General features: G+C 39.7%; 1 protein-coding gene across 1 annotated transcript in view; it reads right to left on the reverse strand.

The window, feature by feature from the left end:
• Window positions 1-23,572, reverse strand: part of RFWD3 (ring finger and WD repeat domain 3) — a 47,579-nt gene that overhangs the window by 6,952 nt on the left and 17,055 nt on the right. The window contains exons 4-10 of the mRNA XM_032324929.1: window positions 18,784-18,854; window positions 17,191-17,382; window positions 17,000-17,091; window positions 5,577-5,691; window positions 4,832-5,060; window positions 1,768-1,918; window positions 205-381 (exon numbers count right to left, since the gene is read on the reverse strand). Of these exons, the coding sequence (XP_032180820.1) occupies window positions 205-381; window positions 1,768-1,918; window positions 4,832-5,060; window positions 5,577-5,691; window positions 17,000-17,091; window positions 17,191-17,382; window positions 18,784-18,854 (1,027 nt within the window). The remainder of the gene's footprint in view (window positions 1-204; window positions 382-1,767; window positions 1,919-4,831; window positions 5,061-5,576; window positions 5,692-16,999; window positions 17,092-17,190; window positions 17,383-18,783; window positions 18,855-23,572) is intronic.

Genomic DNA, 23,572 nt, shown 5'->3' on the forward strand with positions numbered 1-23,572 from the left:
GTCAGGGCTTTCTACCATGCAGAAATAGCATGAACACACAGAAAGGCTCTTACTGAGTCTTAAGCGAGAATGCATCACTGCACACAGAGAATTGTCCTCCGTGAGGAATTCTGAACAAACATCAAATTCTGTCAAAAGACAGGACTCATATGATGGTCCAAGAGAAAGTTGCTACCTACAGGGAAAACCTAAGTGGTCCCCTACCTGGCTTTCTGAGGTACTAACTCCTCGATATGACAGCTCGTGTTTCGAAGGTCATACACCAGGATCGAACCATTGACCAGTCCAGCATAGATGTGATTGCTTTCATCAAGACACCAGCAGCAGCTCCAGACAGGGCGTCCAGCATTGTAAGTCTGGACTACTGTGTTTGTCTCCAGGCTGTGGAGATACAAGACTTTTACAACAATGTATTAAGAAAATCAAATATATAACAAAGATGTAAAGATTATCATTTCCGTGATAATCTTTTAAGAACACACCCACACACCCAAACTATTTGGGATTCCCAATTTCCTGCAGGGACTGCCCACATAACCCCTTTCAATTCCAAAATATTTGTTTTGAGGGACGCAGGCTTTCCTCTTGAAATGTAAGAAAAATAAAAGAATAAATTAAAGAGATATTTAAACAGTACATTCCCCGTTCTACCCCAATTCTCTGTAATTATCTATTACATAGGTAATCAATATTCAAGGCTGAAAAATTAGAATATACCTATGAGAAACAAAAACTAACACTCCAACCAACTGGCTCTTCTTTCACCTATTTTTTTTTTTTAACACAACTAGGAAAAAATATTTTATATATACATATAAAACATAATGCTACGTTGAGTTTCAGGGCTAATTAAGCCGAAGCATTCTTGAAAAATCAAAGGCTTATCAGGCCTGATGGTGATATCATGATGTCCCTCAGATTTAACCGTGGAACAGGAAGCCAACTATCAGACGTCTGATCAGAACTACTTTCTAAAGATGAAGGCCCTGAGACCCGTTCAGATCAGGTTCACAGCAATCGCAGGGCACGTGAAAGATAAAATGAAGTTAACCGAGGGTTACTGATAAGAGAAGTCAGGGCACCCCAGGAGAATGAGTTCCTGGAGAGCATTTTTGTTCCACAGGATGATCCTGGAAATAGACCAGCAATAAGCAGGTCCAAGATGGTCCGGCAACTCCACGGTGCCCAGTACGACAGCTTCCTCCATACCGTCATTCGACCATCGAGGGTGTTCCTCTCATCTGTCTAGCTTAAGATGTATTTTGCAACACAGATAATTAAAAAAAAACAAACCAAAAACCAAAAAACGGGGCATTGCCATACTGTTGTGGAGCCTGTCTTATCTACTTTGAAAAGCAATACATTTTAAATTCAATGAACTGGATTTCAGAAGACAATGAGACACACACACACACACACACACACACACACACACACACACACGGAGCTAAGGCCATCCTAACACGGATATTAATTTCTACACTGTTCAACGCTAACCAGACCAGGCCCCAACCTCCTCCCCGAAGAACCCACCTGGTCACACACACACACACACACACACACACACACCTGGACACACACACACGGAGCTAAGGCCATCCTGGTCACACACACACACACACACACACACACACACACACACGGAGCTACACACGGAGCTAAGGCCATCCTGGTCACACACACACACACACACACACACACACACACACACAGGGAGCTAAGGCCATCCTAACACGGATATTAATTTCTACACTGTTCAACGCCCACCTGGTCAGTTTAACAGTGTTGTCTAGGGATGCTGAGAGCAGTAAGCCTTTGGACCTACTGCTGAAAGCCAGTCCACGGATCTGTTTGCCATGCATGGCAATGTACTGACTGCTTTTCATGTTGGCAGTACTCAACATCTTAACACCAAAGCCTGCCAAAGACAAGAGAGTATGAAATCACTGGAAGTCAATTTAAGGCAAAGCAAACCACCTTTTCAAGGAGCTCTTTTGTTCAGCTTTCCTGGCATATAAATCCCTGGAAAACAGCCAGTCAGACAAAGAAAATAAAAATTCCCCAGGGTGATAATTATTTTAAAAAGTATATTCCACTCCAAATGTCCAACCACAGGTGAACAGATAAACCACTATATACACATATACACAGAATACTAGCCAACAATACAAGGACATAAACTACTGATAAATACAATAATATGGACGAATCTCTGTAACCTTATGCTGAAAGAAGCCAGACAAAAAAGCTAATACTGTATGAGTACAATTATGTAAAATTCTAGAAAATGCAAACTGATGTATATTGAGAAAGTAGATGAGTGGCTGCCTGGGGATGAGGAGAGGAGGGAGGAGCAGATAGGAGATGGATTATAAAGGGCATGAGAAAACTCTGGGGGAAAAGATGGGTTCATTATCTCGATTGTGAGGATGGTTTCAGGGCTGTACACATATATCAAAATTCATCCAACTATACTTTCAATATGTGCAATTTAGTGTATGTCAGTCAAATTTCAATAAAGCTATTAATATAGATGTCCACAGAGAGTGAAGATGAAGAAAAAGTGAACCATAAAGAATGAAGATGGGTGATTTCTGTGTCAGGTGGTCAAGATATACTATATTTGACTGAATGGAATAAAAACAGATTACACTTCAAGTATTCTAATCAATTTGCATCATTTCAGAAGAAGAAAAAAAAATCCCCCACCAAAATTTGTCCTTTTTAATTTATTGATACTCTGCTCTATTCCTAGACTCTTGACAATATATAATTATCTATTATTATCCAAGTTATCCATAAATAGAATTTCTCAAATCCTAGAATCAAGACACCCTTGAGTCACACTTTAGCTTCTCTGGGGAAACAAGTGGGAAAAGTTCATTGTGTTTTCTCCTGAAACAGAATTAGGAGAGCCAGAAGACAAAGAGGGAAACTACAGGCTTTAAATCAACAGGGAACACGAATACTGGCCTAATTCATGATCAAGGGAAATAGAGAAATTAGCACCAACAGGCTCTCAAGAGCTGGCTGTGCTGTGTGGGATAGATGCATTAAGGAAAAAGGAACATATCACCCCCATTCCATTGCTGGGGGAACAATTCAAATAAATAAATATTTTCCCAGTTGTAGGGAAGGCTTTTATGATAAATACTTTATTAAAGATGTGGATGGGCTACAAATGTTATAAATAATCCTTTTATGTTCCCCTTAACTGGAGCTACTCTCAACTCCCAGCTATCAGTGAACAGAAAAATATGCAATAATAGAGGAATGCTACTTCTAATCCTATATATACCTAAGTTTAGGGGGACACAGTTGTGAAGCTTTTGTATGAAACTTGTTAAGTGGGTAAACAGGAAATCAGGTTGAAGCAAAAGGACCTGACAGCTGGGAGAAATCACATGCTAAAACTTGTGCAAAGAAACATCTACTACAATTAGGAATGATTTAAGTGGGCATGTGAGGAGATTTGGTTTTCAACATTAAGGTTTCAACATTTAAAACCTAAAATTAAGCTTTTAAAAAAAGCACAAAATATGAGACTATTTAACATTTACTATATTATTATCAATATTAATCAATGTATTTCCAAATTCTTTTATTCAAAATTTATCTGTTTGACTACTACTGAAAATAAGTATTAAATCTTGTTTCAACTTGAATTAGCCCTTGGGATAGTTTTTTTTTTATTTTGTTTTAAGATTTATTTATTTATTTTAGAGAGACAGCAGGAACAAGCAAGGGGCAGAGTAAAGGGATAGGGAGAAAAACTCAAGCAGATTCCCTGCTAAGCACAGAGTCCAACTGGGGGCTGGATCCCATGACCCTGAGATCGCGACCTGAGCCAAAATCAAGAGTAGAATGCTACACTGATTGAGTCACCCAGGCACCCCTAGGATAGTGTTTTTAAAAATATTTCCAGGGGCGCCTGGGTGGCTCAGTGGGTTAGAGCTTCTGCCTTCAACTCAGGTCATGATCCCAGGGTCCTGGGATCGAGCCCCACATCGGGCTCTCTGCTCAGCAGGGAGCCTGCTTCTTCCTCTCTCTCTGCCTGCCTCTCTGCCTACTTATGATCTCTGTCAAATAAATAAATAAAATCTTACAAAAAAAAAAAAAAAAATTTCCAGGGATGCCTGGGTGGCTCAGTGGATTAAGCCTGTGCCTTCAGCTTGGGTCATGGTCTTGGAGTCCTGGGACTGAGCCCCACATAGGCTCTCCGGTCAGCAAGGAGCCTGCTCCCCTACCCCCCATCTGCCTTTCTGGCTGCTTGTGATCTCTCTGTCAAATAAATAAATAAAATCTTAAAAAAAAATTGCCAGTCTCAGGGCACCCGTCCGGTTCAGTCGGTAGAGCATGTGACTCCTGATGTCAGGGTCCTAAGTCTGAGCCCCACGTTGTGTGGAAAAATTATTTAAAAAACAAACAAACAAACAAACAAAAAAACTTAAATTCAAGTCTCATACTCTCCCGATTAAGCCTGTCGGGTGCCCGCATGAATCTACCTTTAACGGGACAGAAAGGGGGTGCCGTTCTTCTCCTTGGACTACACCAGTAACCCATGCTTCCAAGTACCCTCCCTGCTCTTACTTTATCACAGGTATTAATTCGCATTTCTGAGCTCTGGGTGAATACATGTACAGAATGAGGCCAACGGACAGGTTATCTCTGCAGCCCCTGCAGAGAATCAGCATTAAGGGACTAGGGAAAGTGGTCTGGTGGCTGTGGTCAGTGTTCACCTGCTAGCGCGTTCTGGATTCTGCCAACAGGGAGCAGAGAAGCAAATGAAGTCCAATAATGAACACGAAGGCCGAGGTGCTTGACCGCTCACCTGGCAGGAAGGAGGCCTGAGGTGAAGGCTGGGACACCACCAGGCAGCTCAGAGAATCACAGTATGCCATGATGCGGCAGTTTCCTGTCTGAGACACCGTGAAGGTCTTCTGGAAATGGTACTTGTGCTGGTTCTGGCTGGAGGGCAGGCAGTTCAGGGAACGTGCTTGGGAGCCCCTGGGGGGCTGTGAAATCTGATCCCGATGCTGCACAATAAGTTTCTGCAAGTCCTAAAATGAAAACCATGTTGTAAGTGTGAAGCCTTTTTGTCCGATGCTCCCCTCCTGCACAATCCCTTCATCTGACAGGGGGACGTTTTTTAATCCATTACATGGAAATGCTGACACGAGTCCCAGAGAGAGCCCCGTGGCCGTTCTCCCCTATTTCAACCAGCAACTGAGCCAACAAGAGCCCAGATCAGAAAATATGAGGGCTGGAAGTCTTCAGTGGTCATCTTGGCTACAACCCTCATTTTCTTGGTAGGTTCAGGGAGGTAAAAAGGACTGAGAATTTGAATTATCAGCCTGCTGTTTAATTGGTTCGAAGTTCAAACTGCTGAATTCATCCCAAAGTGTGTATACTTCTGATAAACGCCCTAATCAAAAACAGAATAAAGAGGTGGTCTTGTTTGCTCCTTGAAAAGCTTGGTAAATCCTTCTTTGTATCTGAGATGAACCAAAGTTCTGTTTAGATGCTTTCTCCACTCCTATTCCCGAAGCTCTCTGGATGAGGACGGGAGAACCTACCTGGACCCGACTATGAAGCTTACTGCACTCGTCAGTGAGGACCTGAAGTTGGAGACGGCACTGCGCTGACTCTAATTCGGCCTGCTTCCTCAGCATCTGCTCCTTCAGTAAGGAACTAGAAGGAGAAGCCAACAACAGGGGAAGATGAGAAGGCCACAGAAGACTTGCCAACAAGATGTCAGATTAAGTTTAGGCTATGATAAGTTTTTGCTGTAAATACGTCATGATGGTGAATAAAACACAACAAAAGAAAAAGTCTCACATACAGAAACACTATAGAAAGTAGCATGCAGGGCTGAACTCACAAGTCACTGGGATTCAGCGTTAACGCTGGCAGTGATGAGCAGGAATCTGGCTCTTACTAGGGAATGAGACTAAAAATGCAAAAATGCCAGATGACGGGACAGAGCCAAGCTCACTGCTCGATTTAGAGCCATATACAAGAGTAAAATGACAATTTTTTAAAAAGATTTTATTTATTTATTTGACAGAGATCACAGGTAGGCAGAGAGGCAGGCAGAGAGAGAGGAAGGGAAGCAGGCTCCCCACTGAGCAGAGAGCCCGATGTGGGGCTCGATCCCAGGACCCTGGGATCATGACCTGAGCCAAAGGCGGAGGCTTTAACCCACTGAGCCACCCAGGCGCCCCTATAAGAGTAAAATGACAAAGTTAAAAGAGCAAGGTTTCCTGGCGGATTAAAAGAAAATAGTAAGTTACCAGTTCATCAGATACTGAAATTAAGTAATACCACAAAAATGAGGCTGAAATTAAAAAGATAGAAGGTATATACTGGGAAAATGCTAAGACCAGTTAGAATTAGAAAGCATGAACAGGTATAAAGAGGAACAATGCATAATGAAAAAAATACATTCACCAAGAATAAAAATTATAGATCTGCATGTACCTAACACTTTCAAAATATGCAAAAAATAAAAAAAAGATTTCCACTCAGTAAAACAGGATAGAAAAATGATGAATAACTTGAAACGAAGAGGTAAAGCCACTCTATTTATCTTCATGGAAAGTTCAAGAGAACCCACAAACCAGTCAGCAAGGTGCTGGAATTAAGATCAAGAAAATTAGGTTGGGGCCCCTGGCTGGTTCAGTCAGAGAAACACGTGACTCTTGATCTCAGGGTCACTGAGTTCAAACCCCACAGTAGGTATACAGAATAATGAAAAAATAAATGAACTTAAAAAACAAATTAGATCAACAGCATTTCCCATATGCCAGATAACTGGCTAGTAAATGTGATAGAAAAAAAAAAATCACTCACAAGAGCACATCTAACGAGAGCAACCTAGGAATAAAGTTAAAGGGTATGAAGACGTTTATGAAGAAAAGTACACTTGTAAAAGGCATCAGAAGACAGTGAATAGAGGAAGGATATTATATAATGTTCACAGCTGGAATGACTCAAAATCAAGAACTTCTCAAGTTACTCTAAAAATTTAATGCAATTTCAATCAAGATTTCAAAGGGAACTTTCCCTTTTGAAATCTTGATTGAAATTGCATTAAATGGAACTTAGGAAACTAATTTTAAAATTAAAAGCAAAATGCCAAGAATATCAAAGTCAATTGAAGAACAAGGTGGGAGGAAGTATTTTAAAGTTACAATAAATTATAACTTCAGAATACTGGGGCAAGAATTAACAAAGAGACCATGGAACCTAAAACTCAAAAACTTAACCTAGGATACAAGCAGCAATGAAGACTTCTACAGGAAGAACATATTACTTAATAATTACACTGCAAACCTGGTTATCCATAAAACTAGGTTTAAAAAATATTTAAAACCTACATAAAAAGCAATTTTTTTCAAAAGATTTTATTTGACACAGAGAGCGAGAAAGATCACAAGTAGGCAGAGGAGCAGGCAGAGAAAGAGGGGGGAGCAGGCAGAGAAAGAGGGGGAAGCAGGCTCCCTGCTGAGCAGAGAGCCCGATACGGGGGTCACTCCCAGGACCCTAAGATCATGATCTGAGCCGAAGGCAGAAGCTTAACCCACTGAGATACCCAGGCACCCAAAAAAATCAAAAATTTTGAAGAACCTTTAGAAGAAGTTGTCTTTATGACCTTGAAGCAGTGCACAAACCCCACCCCCCACAAAACAAGAGATAAACAACTGTATTAAAATTAAAAACTCATGGGCGCCTGGGTGGCTCAGTGGGTTAAGCCGCTGCCTTCGGCTCAGGTCATGATCTCAGGGTCCTGGGATCAAGTCCCGCATCGGGCTCTCTGCTCGGCAGGGAGCCTGCTTCCTCCTCTCTCTCTCTCTGCCTGCCTCTCTGCCTACTTGTGATCTCTCTCTGTCAAATAAATAAATAAAAATCTTTAAAAAAAAAAAAAAAAAAAATTAAAAACTCATGTTCAACAAAAGATAACATAAACATGTTAAAGAGACAAGCCACAGACTGGGAGATGCTATTTGCAACCTGCAAAGAATCAGTACATGTAACCCCTGAACAACATGGGTTTGAGCTGCACTGGCCCACTGACTGTGGATTTTTTTTTTTTTTCTCCCAATAAATACACTGGAAAATTTTTTGGAGATTTGCAACAATTTGAAAAAACTCATAGATAAACCTAGAAAGGTGGAGTCACCTATTCTAGAAATGTGGAAAAAATTAAGAAACAGGTATTATTGTAAAGATCAAGTACATAATACATGTAACATATAAATTGTATGTTAATCAACTGTTTATGTTACCAGGAAGGTTTCTAGTCAACAGCAGGCTCTTAAGGTTAAGGTTTTGGGGACTTAAAAGTTATATGTGGATTTCTAACTGTGTGAGAGGTTGGTGCCTCTACCCTGGGTCAAATGTTTAAGGAAAACATAATGAACTATAAATCAGTAAGAAATAAGCAATGTATTTTGCTCAATATAGATGAACAAAAGATATAAACAAAATTGAGAGAAGAATATGTCCAACCTCATTAATAATTGAGGATATACAAATTAAGTAACTACTACGGACTCCATGAGACTGTCAAAATTAAATCTGATAAAATGGACAAAAGTATGAAAAAAAAGAGAAATTTTGCTGATGGGAGTACAAACTGGAAACAGCTTCTTGGAAGAGCAATTTTTTTTTTTTTTTTTAAAGCTTTTATTTATTCATTTGACACAGAGAGATCACAAGTAGGCAGAGAGGCAGGCAGAGAGAGAGAGGAGGAAGCAGGCTCCCCGCGGAGCAGAGAACCCGACGCGGGACTCGATCCCAGGACCCTGAGATCACGACCTGAGCCGAAGGCAGCGGCTTAACCCACTGAGCCACCCAGGCGCCCTTGGAAGAGCAATTTGACAGTAGATAGTAAAGCTGAAATTCCATGTGACCTAGGATAAAGTATTTCCACTTCTAGGCCTAAAGACACTCTTACCCATCTCTCTTACCCATGGCTTGTATTAACGAAAACTGAAAACCACCTTAAGTGTCCACCAATACAAAACACGTATAGGGAAATTCTATTATTTTTTATTTTTTAAAAGATTTTTATTTATTTATTTAACAGACAGAGATCACAGGTAGGCAGAGAGGAAGGAAAGCAGGCTCCCTGCTGAGCAGAGAGCCTGATGAGGGCTCAATCCCACCATGGGATCATGACCTGAGCCAAAGGCAGAGGCTTTAACCCACTGAGCCACCCAGGTGCCCCCGTATAGGGAAATTTTAAATTAGAGAACTAGAACACTCTACAGAACTAAGAATCAATAAGCTAGATGTATCCCAACCGGGATAAGTTCCCCAAACATAATTCTAAACAAACAAACAAACAAAAAACAAGTTACAGAGGAAAATTATAATCTAATAACATATGCATCAAGTGTAAAAACTCTGTAAATCATATTATACATGATTTATGATTATAGGTCCTCTGAGGAAAGGGATGACATTAAGGAGAATGTAGTTCTCAAGGAAGCTTCTGGTTTACCTATAATGATTTATTTTTTTAAGGCCTACAGCAAATACAGCAATTTGTTAAGATCTGGTAAAGTCAAGCACAAGTGTGTTCATTTTATTAAATCTCTGTATTTATTGGCATTTTCAAAAGCTTCACATTTTCTAAAGAGGACAGGGAGCATACTGATTGATTATAGTAATCAGCAGTTTATTTTTAACTTTAATTTCCATGTAGTTAACAGTGTTTTATTAGTTCTGGGTATACAACACAGTGAGTCACTGTGTTCACACTTCCATGTGTTACAGTGCTCATCAAGGTAAGGGTACTCCTAATCCCCTTCACCTATTTCACCCATCCCCACACCCACCTCTGGTAACCATCTGTTTGCTCCCTATACTTAAGAGTCTACTTTTTGATTTGTTTCTCCTTTTCCCTTTGCTCATTTTTTTTTTTTTTTTAATTCCACATAGGCATGAAATAATTTGGTGTATGTCTTTCTCTGACTGGCTTATTTCACTTAGTATTACACACTCTAGCTCCATCCATGTTGTCATAAAAGGTAAGATTTCATTCTTTTCTGTGGCCAAATAAGATCCTATATTATGTATGCATGTATGTACGTGTGTATACCACCTCTTCTTTACCCATCCATCTATACCTAGGGTGCTTCCATAGCCTGGCTATGGTAAAATGCTATTTATAACACAGGGGTGCATACATCCCTTTGAATTACTGTTTCTGTATTCGATCAGTAAACAGTAGTGTGACTAATCGATCATTGGGTAATTCCATTTTTAATATTTTGAGGAATCTCCACACCATCTTCCACAGTGGCTATTTTGTTGTACATTCCTATGAATAATGCATGGGGTTCCTTTTTCCCCACATCCTCGACAACACCTGTTGTTTCTTGTGTTTTTGATTTTTAGCCATTCTGACAGCTGTGGGGGTATAGCTTAGATTTGCATTTCTCTAGTCATGAGTGACAACGAACATCTTTTCATTTGTTTCTTGGCCATATGGATGTCTTCTCTGGAGAAATTTGTTCACATCGTCTGCCCATTTTTTTTTTTTAATTATTATTATTTTTTAAAAGATTTTATTTATTTATTTGACAGAGAGAGATCACAAGTAGGCAGAGAGAGAGAGAGGGAAGCAGGCTCCCTGCTGAGCAGAGAGCCCAATGCGGGACTCGATCCCAGGACCCTGAGATCATGACCTGAGCCGAAGGCAGCGGCTTAACCCACTGAGCCACCCAGGCACCCCCAATTTTTTTTTAAAAAAGATTTTATTTATTTGACATACAAAGATCACAAGTAGGCAGAGAGGCAGGCAAAGAGAGAGGAAGGGAAGCAGGCTCCCTGCTAAGCAGAGAGCCCTATGCGGGGCTTGATCCCAGGGACCTGAGATCATGACCTGAGCGGAAGGCAGAGGCTTTTAACCCACTGAGCCACCCAGGTGCCTCTACCCATTTTTTAAAGATTGGATTATTTGTTTTTAGGGTGTTGAGTTGTATAAGTGCTTTTTTTTTTTTTTTTTTTTTTTTTTTTTAAATTTTTTTAGCAAAGGCAGACAGAGTGGCAGGCAGAGTCAGAGGGAGAAGTGGGCTCCCTGCAGAGCAAAGAGCCCGATGTGGGACTCGATCCCAAGACGCTGGGATAATGATCTGAGCTGCTTAACCAACTGAGCCACCCAGGCGTCCCAAGTTCTTTATATATTCTGGATACTGACACTTTATTGGATATGTCATTTGCAAATTATTTTCTCCCATTCAGTAGGTTTATTTTTAGTTTTGTTACTGTTCCCTTTGCTGTCCAGAAGCTGTTTATTTTGATGTTGTTCCAATAGTTTATTTTCGCTTTTGTTTCCCTTGACTCAGGAGACATATCTAGAGAGATGCTGCTACTGCTGATGGCAGAATAATTACTGCCTGCGCTCTTCTAGGCTTTCTATGGTTTCAGGTCTCACATTTAGGTCCTCAATTCATTTTGAGTTTTTCTTTTTTCTTTCTTTTTTTTTTCAAAGGTTTTATTTACTTGACACACACAGAGAGAGAGGAGGAAGCAGACTGCCCGCTGGGCAGAGAGCCCGATGCAAGGCTCGATCCCAGAACCCGGAGATTGTAACAGGAGCTGAAGACAGAGGCTTAACCCACTGAGCCACCCAGATGCCCCCATTTTGAGTTTATTCTTGTGTCTGGTGTAAGAAAGTGATCGTTTCATTTTTTTGTATGTTACTGTCCGGTTTTCCCAACACCATTTGTTGTTGGAAGAGACGGTCTCTTTTCCCATTACATATTCTTTCCTGCTACATCAAAGATTCATTGATCATGTAACTGTGGACTTATTTCTGGGTTTTCTATTCTGTTCCACTGAACTATGTGTCTATTTTTATGCCAGGACCATACTGTTTTTGGTATGTTTTGGACCATAAAGCTTTGTAGTATCACTTGAAGTCTGGAATCGTGATACCTCCAGTTTTTTTTTTCTTCTTTTATGATTCCAAACAAATTTTAGGATTGTTTGTTCTAGTTTTGTGAAAAATGCTATGGTACTTTAATAGGGATTGTAGATTACTCTGGGTAGTACAGACATTTTAACAGTTATTTGTTCTTCCAATCCATGAGCATGGAATGTCTTCATTTGTGTCATCTTCAGTTTCTTTCATCAATATTTTATAGTTTTCCATGTACAGGTCTTTCTCGTAAGTATATTCCTACGTATTTTGTTTTGGGTGCAAATGTAAATGGGTTTTCTTAATTTCCCTTTCCGCTGCTTCATTATTAGTGTATAGAAATGGAATGGATTTCTGTACATTGACTTTTCATTCTGCAAATTTACTATATTCATTTACCAGTTCTAGCAGTTTTTGGTAGAGTCATTGGGTTCTCTACATACGATATCATACCATCAGCAATTAGTGAAAGTTTTACTTCTTCCTTACCAATCTGGATGCCTTTCATTTTATTTATTTCTCTCATCTGATTGTTGTGGTGAGAGTGGACATCCTTGTCTTGTTCCTGACTTTAGGTGAAAAGCTCCCACTTTTCCCCCACGAAGGATGATTTAGCTGTGGGGTTTTTCATATAAGGGCTCTATTATATTGAGTATATTCCCTCTAAACATACTTTGTTGAGATCTTATCATGAATGGATGTTGTACTTTGTCAAATGCTTTTTCTCATCTATTGAAATGATTATATGGTTTTTATCCTTTCTCTTATTGAGATGATATATCACATTAATTTACTAATAATGAACCACCCTTGTATCCTGGGAATAAATCCCACTTGATCATGGTGAATGATTTTTTTTTAATGTATTGTTGGATTTGGTTTGCCAACATTTTGGTGAGGATTTCTGAACCTATATTCATCAACGATATTGGCCTGTAGTTCTCTTTTTCTGTGGTGTCTTTATCTGGTATTGGTATTAGGGTGACACCTGACTCATGGAATTAATTTCTAAGTTTCCCTTCCTCTTTTATTTTTTGAAAAAGTTGGGAGAAATATTAGGTATTGGGGTGCCTGGGTAGCTTTGTCGGTTAAGCAGTCGAATCTTGATTTGTGCTCAGGTCATGACCTTGGGGTCCTGGGATCAAGCCTTGTGATGGGCAACACATTTAGCAGAGAGCCTGCTTCAGGATTCTCTCTCCCTCTGCCTTCTCCCCACAAAATAAATAAATAAATCTTTAAAAAAAAAGGGGGCGGGGATGCCTGGGTGGCTCAGTGGGTTAAAGCCCCTGCCTTCGGCTCAGGTCATGATCCCAGGGTGCTGGGATCGAGCCCCGCATTGGCCTTTCTGCTCAGCGGGAAGCCTGCTTCTCTTCCCCTCTCTCTCCGCCTGCCTCTTTGCCTACTTGTGATCTCTGTCTGTCAAATAAATAAATAAAATCTTTTTAAAAAAAGGTATTAACTCTTCTTTAAATGTTTGATAGAATTCATGTGTAAAGTGAACTGGTCCTGGACTTGTTGGGAGTTTTTTGAGTAATCAGCAAAGTTTTAAATATAATCATACATTAACAAACATGCCTACAAAGTTAGCTTTTTCAACAAAATTACCCTCTTCACATACCTGCCATGTAAAAACACTAAATATTTACTCGACCAAGTAAGTTATTTGTTGGACAAAACAGAAAAAAAAAGAAGGAAATTAAAATCATCTGTAATTCCACTACTCAGTGACCACCTGCAATATTTTTTACTTTGCAAAAAACATAAAAACCATAATGTGCTTTTTCACATAACAAAATATTACATGCACTTTAAACATTAGTTTAAATAAATGTGTAGTATCCCATCACGTGGATATGCCAGAGTTTACTCAACCAATAAATTCTCTCAGTTTGGATTAACAGTGTTTAAATGAAAAGTCTCATGAAGTAAATCTTTTTGTTTAGAAAAATGATTCCATTCATTTACTTATTTTTAAAGATTTTATTTTTCTATTTATTAATCTGAGAGTGAGCGAGAGAAGAAAGAACGAGGCAGGGGAGGGGCAGAGAGAAAAGCAGACCCCCTGCCAAGCAGCAAGCCTGACTTGAGGCTCTATCCCAGGACTCCAGGATCATGACCCGAGCCAAAGGCAGACACTTAACCAACTGAGCCACCCAGACACCCCTATTTATTTTTTAAAAGACTTATTTATTCATTTAAGAGAAAGAGAGCTCACATGAGTGGGGGATGGGGCAGAGGGAGAGAATCTCAAGCAGACTCCCGCTAAGTGTAGAACCTGACGGAGGTCTTGATCTCTCGACCCTGAGATCATGACCTGAGCTGAAGCCAAGAGTCAGACACCTAATCAACTGAGCCACCCATGTGCCCCTAAGGATTTTACTTTTAAGTAATGTCTACACCCAGTGTGGGGCTTGAACTTACAATCCTGGGATCAAGAGCTGCATGTTCCAAAAACTGAGCCAGCCAGGCACCAACCCCCCATTAGTAAATACTTGCACACATTTCTTTATAAATCATTTCTTTAGAATAAATGCCTTAAGTAGAACTACTTTTAAATGCTTCTCAGGGCGCCTGGGTGGCTCAGTGGGTTAAGCCGCTGCCTTCGGCTCAGGAAGTGATCTAGGGGTCCTGGGATCCAGTCCCGCATCGGGCTCTCTGTTCAGCAGGGAGCCTGCTTCTCTCTCTCTCTGCCTGCCTCTCTGTCTACTCGTGATCTCTCTCTGTCAAATAAGTAAATAAATCTTTAAAAATAAATAAATAAATAAATAAATGCTTCTGAAGCATAAGGCCAAGGGTCTCTCTAAATAAACAATTGTGTCAGTGTACATTCTTACCAGCACTATTATGAGAAAACACATATCTCTGCTCTCTCTTGGTGGGTATTTTTAATTTTTTAATGTTCTTAAAGTTTATTTTAAGTAGTGTTATTAACAATTGTTCTTGGGCTTCCCAAATCCTGATGATTTCTTACATCGCACAACATTTTCTGTGTAAGACATCCAGATGGCCAACAGACACATGAAAAAGTGCTCCACAATACTTGGCATCAGGGAAATACAAATCAAAACCACAATGAGATACCACCTCACACCAGTCAGAATGGCTGAAATTAACAAGTCAGGAAACGACAGATGCTGGCAAGGATGTGGAGAAAGGGGAACCCTCCTACACTGTTGGTGGGAACGAAAGCTGGTGCAGCCTCTCTGGAAAACAGCACAGACGTTCCTCAAAAAGTTGAAAATAGAGCTACCCTATGACCCAGCAATCGCACTATTGGGTATTTACTCTAAAGATTCAAATGCAGTGATCTGAAGGGGCACATGCACTTGAATGTTTATAGCAGCTATGTCCACAATAGCCAAACTATGGAAAGAACCTAGATGTCCATCAACAGATGAATGGATAAAGATGTATTATATATACAATGGAATACTATGCAGCCATCAAAAGAAATGAAATCTTGCCATTTGCAATGAAATGGATGGAACTAGAGGGTATTATGCTGAGCATAATAAGTCAATCAGAAAAAGATAATTATCATATGATCTCGCTGATATGAGGAATTTGAGAGGCAACATGGGGGGTCTGGGGAGTAGGGAAGGAAAAAATGAAATAAGACGGGATTGGGAGGGAAACAAACTGTAAGAGACTCTTAATCTCACAAAACAAACTGAGGGTTGCTGGGGGGAAGGGGGTAGGGGGTAGGGAGAAAGTGATGGGGTTATGGACATTGGGGAGAGTATGTGCTATGGTGAGTGCTGTGAAGTGTGTAAGCCTGAACATGCACAGACCTGTATCCCTGGGGCTAATAATACATTATATGTTAATAATAATAATAATAATAATAATAATAATAAAAAGAATCTTCTGTTGCTGTTGTGGGAGGGCTTAGGGACATGAGCAGCAAAATATGGCAACACTTGAATAATGTGTCAGATCTTCTTTTTTATTGTTTTGTTTAAGGTATCATTAAGCCTATTATAGGGAAGAGGAGACTAAGACATGGAAAAATGCTCCAAGAGGTTATAAATTATTTACAAAGAGTAAGACAAGGAATCTCTGATTAAATGTTCATGGTATTTAGAAGCAGAGGCAGGCAGTAAATGTAAACCTTAGAGAAGAATTGGAATAAGCTCCAAAACTTCTAGGGAACCTCTCTGCTTGGGCCTGCTGCCCACACCAGGTGTGAGGTATTACTGGAGGGCTGTAGGTTTCTCTATGATTTTGGATTTGGTTGGGGGAGCTTAAGACACCATGGTCTTGGCTTCCCTTGGTCATGTTATGCTGGCTTAACTAGCAGAGGTAATTGTGAGTTTGTGGGGATAGCTAAGTGCTCTTGCAGAAGGAAGAACTGACTGCTTCTGAATCTGCCTGCACACAGCACTCAGGCTCGGAAAACAGAGGTTTATACGAGGCACAGAAGACAAAAAGGAGTAACTGGCATGGTCCACCACCTGTCATCCTTCTTTTATCTTCCCCTTCTTTTAAGGGATGAGTTTTTCATGACCCAGGTGTCAGTCTTCCCAGAATGAAAATGTTGTATGATGAAACAGGGGTCAACGCTCCATAGATTATATGACAGAAACTTTATTTAAGCTGGCAAACTAAAATTGAAAACCAATGTATTGACTTATATAACTGAGAAATCCACTGAAGACTAACTTTAGGCATGGCAGAATCAAGGGCCAGGAACCTCCCTTTCTCTACTTATCGGCTCTGCTTTCTTGTGCATCTAGTTCATTGTCAGGTAGCTCCCCAATTCTACAGCTGAGAAAGTACACATTCAAAAGGCCTGGGGCCCACAATCAGTGAGTTAGCTGAAGTCACAATTACTCGATACTCCAAAACCTCATTTTTAATGCTATATGGAGAGGAAACCATATAGACCTCCTTCAGAAGATATCAGACATGTATTATAAATCACGACGTGAGACAGTTTGCCAGTGATCCCCCAAAGACCACCCCCCCCACCCCCGTCACAGTCCAGGTAAAGCCTTAGAACTATATAAAGAGTGATTCATACCTCCTTTTTCAGATCTGTCAAGTAGGTAGATTCTTGCCACCTACCTTTTCATGCGCTCCTGTTCACTGGTGTCCAGAGCTCTCAGGGTTCGGGCATAAAGAACAACGATGTCACTGTGCTTGGCTTTCTTGTTGCACTAAAAAGCCCAACAAGATATAATCAGCGTGGTTCTAGGAATCCTCCTAACTTAACATGTTGACTGTGCACACACTCATTCCTTATCTATGGTTCTTACCTGGGGACATTTTCGTGCCTGGCCCTTGAGCCACTTAGAAATGCACTTATACCCAAAGAGGTGCCCACAGCGTAATGCTGAGAGTCGATGATCCCCAGCATTGGTCCAATGTTCAAAACATATTGTACAAGTGTCCCCATCTTCATCATCCATAGAAACAGAAGGTAGAAGAGGGCTGCTCTTCTGGGGAGACTGAATGGAAACCAGAATACAATTAAATTAGAGAAAATACAGAATCAGTCTCAAAGAGGATGTGCAACTCTATCAAAGCAAAACCACACAAAAACAATACAAACCCAAATGAAAACACTGTGGAAAAACTGCAAAATCTCTGAATCACCTGTCATTCTTTATAAAGTGCAATCTGGCCAAATGTTTCATATAAGCCATGAAATGAAAATATTATTTCTCTTGGATCTTGTGAAATTCTTGGGATTTTTTTTTCCATTCAAATGAAGAAAAGGAGCTATCTTTACAAAGACATTAAAAAAAAACGAAACAAATCTAGTAGTTACCTGGATAACCAACAAAGGGAAGAGTAGGTTGCTATACATTCAAAGTTAGGTTCATAATCAAGTCAAAAAGTTATAAAATACTTGAATAGAAAAGACATAAAAGAAACCCAGAAAAACATATAAACAGCTTACAAAAAGAATACAAATGGTTCAGAAGTGTTCATTTATAATTTTAAAATGCAAATTAAGGTAAGAAACCATTTTTTCATTTATTAGATGATATATAAACTGATGTCTGATGATACCAAGCAATGTTGAGGGTTAAGGAAGAAACAGCCATGCTTCCCACTGTTGCTGCAGGTAGAGAGTGACACAAATTTTCCAGAGGGCATTATCAATCAAAAGTATCTTTCCTTTCACAGAGCAATGTCTCTGGTAAAAATATATCCATGAATAGTCACAAATACTTCCAAGACATCTATACAAAGATGCTTATGCAGCATCATTTTACCAGTAGGAAGGAGAGAAGGAAGGAAGGAAGGAAGGAAGGGAGGACAGGAACAACTACAGTGTACAAAACGAGAGTTAACTAAAAATTTATTCATGATTGAACACTATGCAGTAATGAGTAAGAATGAGATCCCCTTTGTGTAAATGTAAAAAACAGAACATTTATGTACATAAATAAATTTACATGGATACAAAATTCTTCTAGAAGAGAAAAATAAAAACATAAGGTCATATAGAAGTGTGGAAAAGGTAACCCAATGATGTTTTGAGATTTGAAGAGTCCACGGTTGATGTAAATAGCTCATATTAAGGACTATGTGTTATCTTTGTAAATAAAAATTGTTTAACATGTAGCAATCATATTCTACCAGATATTTCACAAACTTCATTCATATCCACTATTTTAATAAAAACTTAACTTTGTTACGTAGGCAAGACAAGTCACCCTCACCTCTATCCCTGCTTTTCTAAACCTGTGAGGAAGTAGTCACATAACTGAGTAAGATGGGTTGGACTCACACCCTGACCTCCTGCCTACCATGTCTGCAAGCTTTCCACTTGAGTCCACTGCCTCTTCTCTAAAGGCAAATCCAAACATTTCATTTAAAAGGATATTCATTCAAATTACCTGTTTGGGGAGGGTCTTTCCTCCACTGACACATGTAACTTCTTGCTCTGCTGACGTACCTCCTACTTGCTCTGCCCCAAGTCATTTCCAAGAACGGTAAGAGAGGTAATGCACAAAAGAAGACAGAAGTCAGGTATGAGAGGCGAGCAGGAGAGCCTAACTCACCATAGCTTTCCATTTCTAATTGGTAATAATGCTGTAAATTTCCCCAAGTAGTAACAGTGAATTTATTTTTAAACTTATTTTGGATACTTTCAAATATACACAAAAAATAGACAGAACATTATAATTAACATGCAAGTACTCATCCAATTTCAAAACAATTCAGTATTTTGCCCATTTTGTTCTAAGACCCCATCCACATTATTTTCTTTTGTAATGCTTAATAACTCTCTAAAATGTCACTTCACTTATAAAAATTTTTGTAATACTAGCTGATAAGGATTTTTTTACATAGATACTATCATTACCATATTAACGGAAGTAAGAATGATCCCTTCATACTGTCTAATATCCACGCAGTTCATACTCAGCATTTCCCAGTTGGTTTCAAGTTGCTCTTTACGGCACATTTACTGCAAATGGAATCTAAGCAAGATCTCCACAAGCTTGACTACTGAACCTGTTAGATTTTTTTTTTCACTCTATTCTCCTTCATTCATTTTTTTTCCCTTAAAAATTATATTTAATTTGTCAGAGAGAGATCACAAACACAGGGAGCAGCAGGCAGAGGGAGAAGCAGGCTCCCCACTGAGCAGGGAGCCCAACGTGGGACTTGATCCCAAGACCCTGGGGGTCATGACCTGAGCCAAAGGCAGACACTAAACTAACTGAGCCACTGAGGCATCCCTCCTTCATTTGTTTTTATCCCGTCCTTGTCACTGATTTGCTGAAGTATATCTGGTCATTTGTCTTACGAAATATCCTACATCCCACATCTGATGGACTGCTTCCTTACTTGTTCTATCACCTATGTTTCCTATAAACTGAAGGTTAAATCTGGAGGCTTCAGTAGACTCAATTTTGTCATTTGGCAAGAAGAGGGGCAGCAGGAATATGTCTTCAGTTGTTTGCTTCTGACTGCAGCACACAAGGCTCCTACAGGGTTTGGGTGGGATCAGTTGGACTCCTAGACCAATTATTAGGTTCCTCATCAACCTTTCAAAACCTCCATTTAACGGTCAAGGAGGTGATTTTTAATTTTCAGTCATTTTGCTTTTTGAGGTTCAAATGATCTCATCATAGCTTGTGGGAGCTCCTTTAAACTGATTCTTAAAAAAAAAAACAAACAAAAACCCACAAACTTTTATTGAAGTGGAATATAAATACAGAAAAGTATAACCTCAGTATTCCACTCAGTGAATTCTCACAAACTGAACTATACACCAGAACATCACCAAAAATCCCAAGAGTGCCTTTTATACCTTATACCCTCCTTACTTCCTTCTTGGGGGTAGAGGGGAGATGATTTGCCCCCACCAAAGGTAACCACCTTAATAAATTCTAGGACCATCTAATGACTTTTGCCTATTTCTCTATATAAACAGCATGTCAGAGTTACTTAACTTTTCTGTGTCTACTAATTTTATTCTACATTGTTCGTAACATTCTTCCAGACTAACATGTCCAGTTGTGGTTCATTTATTTCACCACTGTATACTGTTCCATTGTGTAAAAATATTGCTTTTATCTGTTCTTTTTTTTTTTTTAATTTGTCAGAGAGAGAGGGAGAGAGAGTAAGCACAGGCAGACAGAAGCAGAGGGAGAAGCAGGCTCCCTGCCGAGCAAGGAGCCCAATGTGGGACTTGGTCCCAGGACGCCAGGATCATGACCTGAGCCGAAGGCAGCTGCTTAACCAACTGAGCCACCCAGGCGTCCTCATATTTATCTGTTCTATTGCTGATGGGTATTTGGATGGTTTCCAGGTTTTTGCCATTACAATGCCGTTACATTCTTGCACATTTCTACTGAACAGTATTCCTTTCTTTGGTTACATACATAGAAGTAGAAATGCTGGACCCCAGGCATACAGATGAGTTTGCAAAGATACCACCGAAATGACTGTACCAATGTATACTCCCACCAGCAGTGCAAGAGTGTTCTGGCTGCTTTATATTCTCTCCAAAATTTAATATTGTCAGTCTTAAATTTTAGCTCTAGTGGTGGATGCCTATTAGTTACCACACTGTGGTTTTAATTTCCATTTCCCTGATGACTAATGAAGTCTTTTTTATATATTTAGTGGCCATTTGGCTACCCCCCTTTGGCAGTACCTTTTAAAAACTTCTGCCCCTTTTTCTGTTAGCCTGTAGAAATTATTTCTATAAACTAGATACAAGCCCTATTCCAGATACATGTATCATGAATGTCTTCCCCAGTCAAGGGGTTCCCATTTCATTCTTCTAATTATGTCTGTTGATGAACACAAGCTCTAAATTAAAATTCACCACCTCTGTCCTTGATCTGTTTGAGAAATCTGGTCATCTGTCCTATAAAATGTCTAGCTCCTGGATTTGACAGATTGCCTCCTCATACTAACTTTTATGTACAGTAAATTTACAGAGTTGTACAACTATCATCACAATCCAATTTTAAAACATTTCTATCATGCCCTAAACATTTCTCAAGCCAATTTAGAATCATTTCCCATCTGCACCAGCAGCAACAGGCAAGCACTAATCTACTTTTTCTCTATAGATTTGCCTTTCCTAGCCATTGTATGTAAGTGATATCACAAAGTAGCTATGCTGGCTCACTGTCATAAACTGAAAAAGAATTTTCTAATGGAATTTTCTTGTATTGCCTCTAAATTTCAAAGTACTCCTTACTTCTGGGTTTTATCGCATACCTATTCTCCTTATAGTAGCATGGTTTCTTTTTTTACACGAGGTATCTGATCCACTAATACCTTATTTTTTAGTATGAGGCATGAATCTAGTTTTACTGTTTTCCAGTTAGCAATCCAGGTTTTTTTTTTTTTTTTGAGATTTAATAAGTATTTTTTTTTAATTTTTAATTTTTTATAAACATATATTTTTATCCCCAGGGGTACAGGTCTGTGAATCACCAGGTTTACACACTTCACAGCACTCACCAAAGCACATACCCTCCCCAATGTCCATAATCCCACCTCCTTCTCCCAACCCCCCTCCCCCCAAGCAATCCAGTTTTTACAACAGTACTAATTTAGAAGTCTACCTTTTCCCCAATGATCTGAGATATTCCCTTTAAAATGTACTAAATTTCCTTTTCTAAGATTTTGAGAGAGAAAGAAAGAGGGTGCATGAATGGGGTGAGGGGCAGAGGTAGAAGCAGACTCCCTACTGAGCAGGGGGCCAGACGTGCGGCTCAACCCCAGAACCCTAGGATCATGACCTGAGCCGAAGACAGATGCTTAACCGACCGAGCCACCCAGGCATCCCCTATACTAAATTCCCATGTATGTTTAGATCTTTTTCTAGATGTTCCGTTATAGAATGTCCCACATTTTAGATTTGAATGGTTGCATCTTTCAAGTAATATTTACCTTGTTCCTCTACTTCTGTACACTGTACAACCTGGTTATCGTATCCAGTCTTAAGTGAATTCAGGCTTTTTGGGGGGCAGCAACAGTACTTCCTTAGTGCTATTGATATTTTTCTTTCTTTTTTAAATTTTATCTTGAAGTAATCTCTACATCCAACATGGGGCTCGAACTTACAACGCTGAGGTCAGGAGCTGCATGCTCGTGTGACTGAGCCAGTCAGGCGCCCCTCCAGGTATTTCTGATTGTAACACATTAAAATGCGGATAAGGTCTGGTGCTGCCAGCCTGGTCCCTCTATTAAAAGGAATGCCATTAACTTTCAACCTAATGGTTTTTAGAATCCTGCTGATCTTTGCCTAGTTACGTAATTTCATTAGGAGTCAGGAAATCATGACTTTTTCTTATCATTCCTGCTCTGATATTAGCTGGAATTTTTCATTTAAAAAACCTTACCTAATGATAGATGGGAGGAATGAGAGCCAGAGCAAAGAGAATTTTTAGGGCAGTGAAAACATGTATAACCCAAAGCTGAACAGTAAGGTGGACTACGGACTTGGAGTGATTATGCTGAGTAATAAATCACCATTCCAGTGACGGGTGCTGACACGAGGAGGCAATGCATGCATGGAGACATGCCCCTAGGAAACCTCTGAACCTTCTCCATTTTGTTGTGAACCCTAAACTACTCTTTAAAAAAAAAAAAAGTCTTGGGGCGCCTGGGTGGCTCAGTGGTTTAAAGCCTCTGCCTTCGGCTCAGGTCATGATCCCAGAGTCCTGGAATCAAACCCCGCATCGGGCTCTCTGCTCAGCAGGGAGCCTGCTTCCTCTCTCTCTCTCTGCCTGCCTCTCCCTGCCTGCCTCTCCGCCTACTTGTAATTTCTGTCTGTCAAATAAACAAATAAATAAATAAAAAGATTAAAAAAAAAAAAAAAGTCTTAACAACAACAACAACAAAACCAACAAACCTCCTTCTTCAACTATCGGGTTTTCCTGAATATAGTTCACATAGGAAAATACAGGATAAACGCTTAATCCTTTACTTACGAGTTTTCAGAGTAATGAGTCAGGGCTCTAGTAACTTAGGATGCTGATAAATGAGGTTTTAAAAAGTACCTAATTATAAAATTATAGGTTTTTCACAAATTTGATGTATTTTAACCTATATATCAATCCATAATCCAAGAATACAAATCTGTTATTCATTTTGATGTTTCTATCATCCCATTTTATGCCACAAGAGGTCCTTTCAAGGCTGCTCCCCTGC

This window comes from Mustela erminea, chromosome 19 (genome assembly GCF_009829155.1).
Source record: "Mustela erminea isolate mMusErm1 chromosome 19, mMusErm1.Pri, whole genome shotgun sequence".
NCBI lineage: Eukaryota > Metazoa > Chordata > Mammalia > Carnivora > Mustelidae > Mustela > Mustela erminea.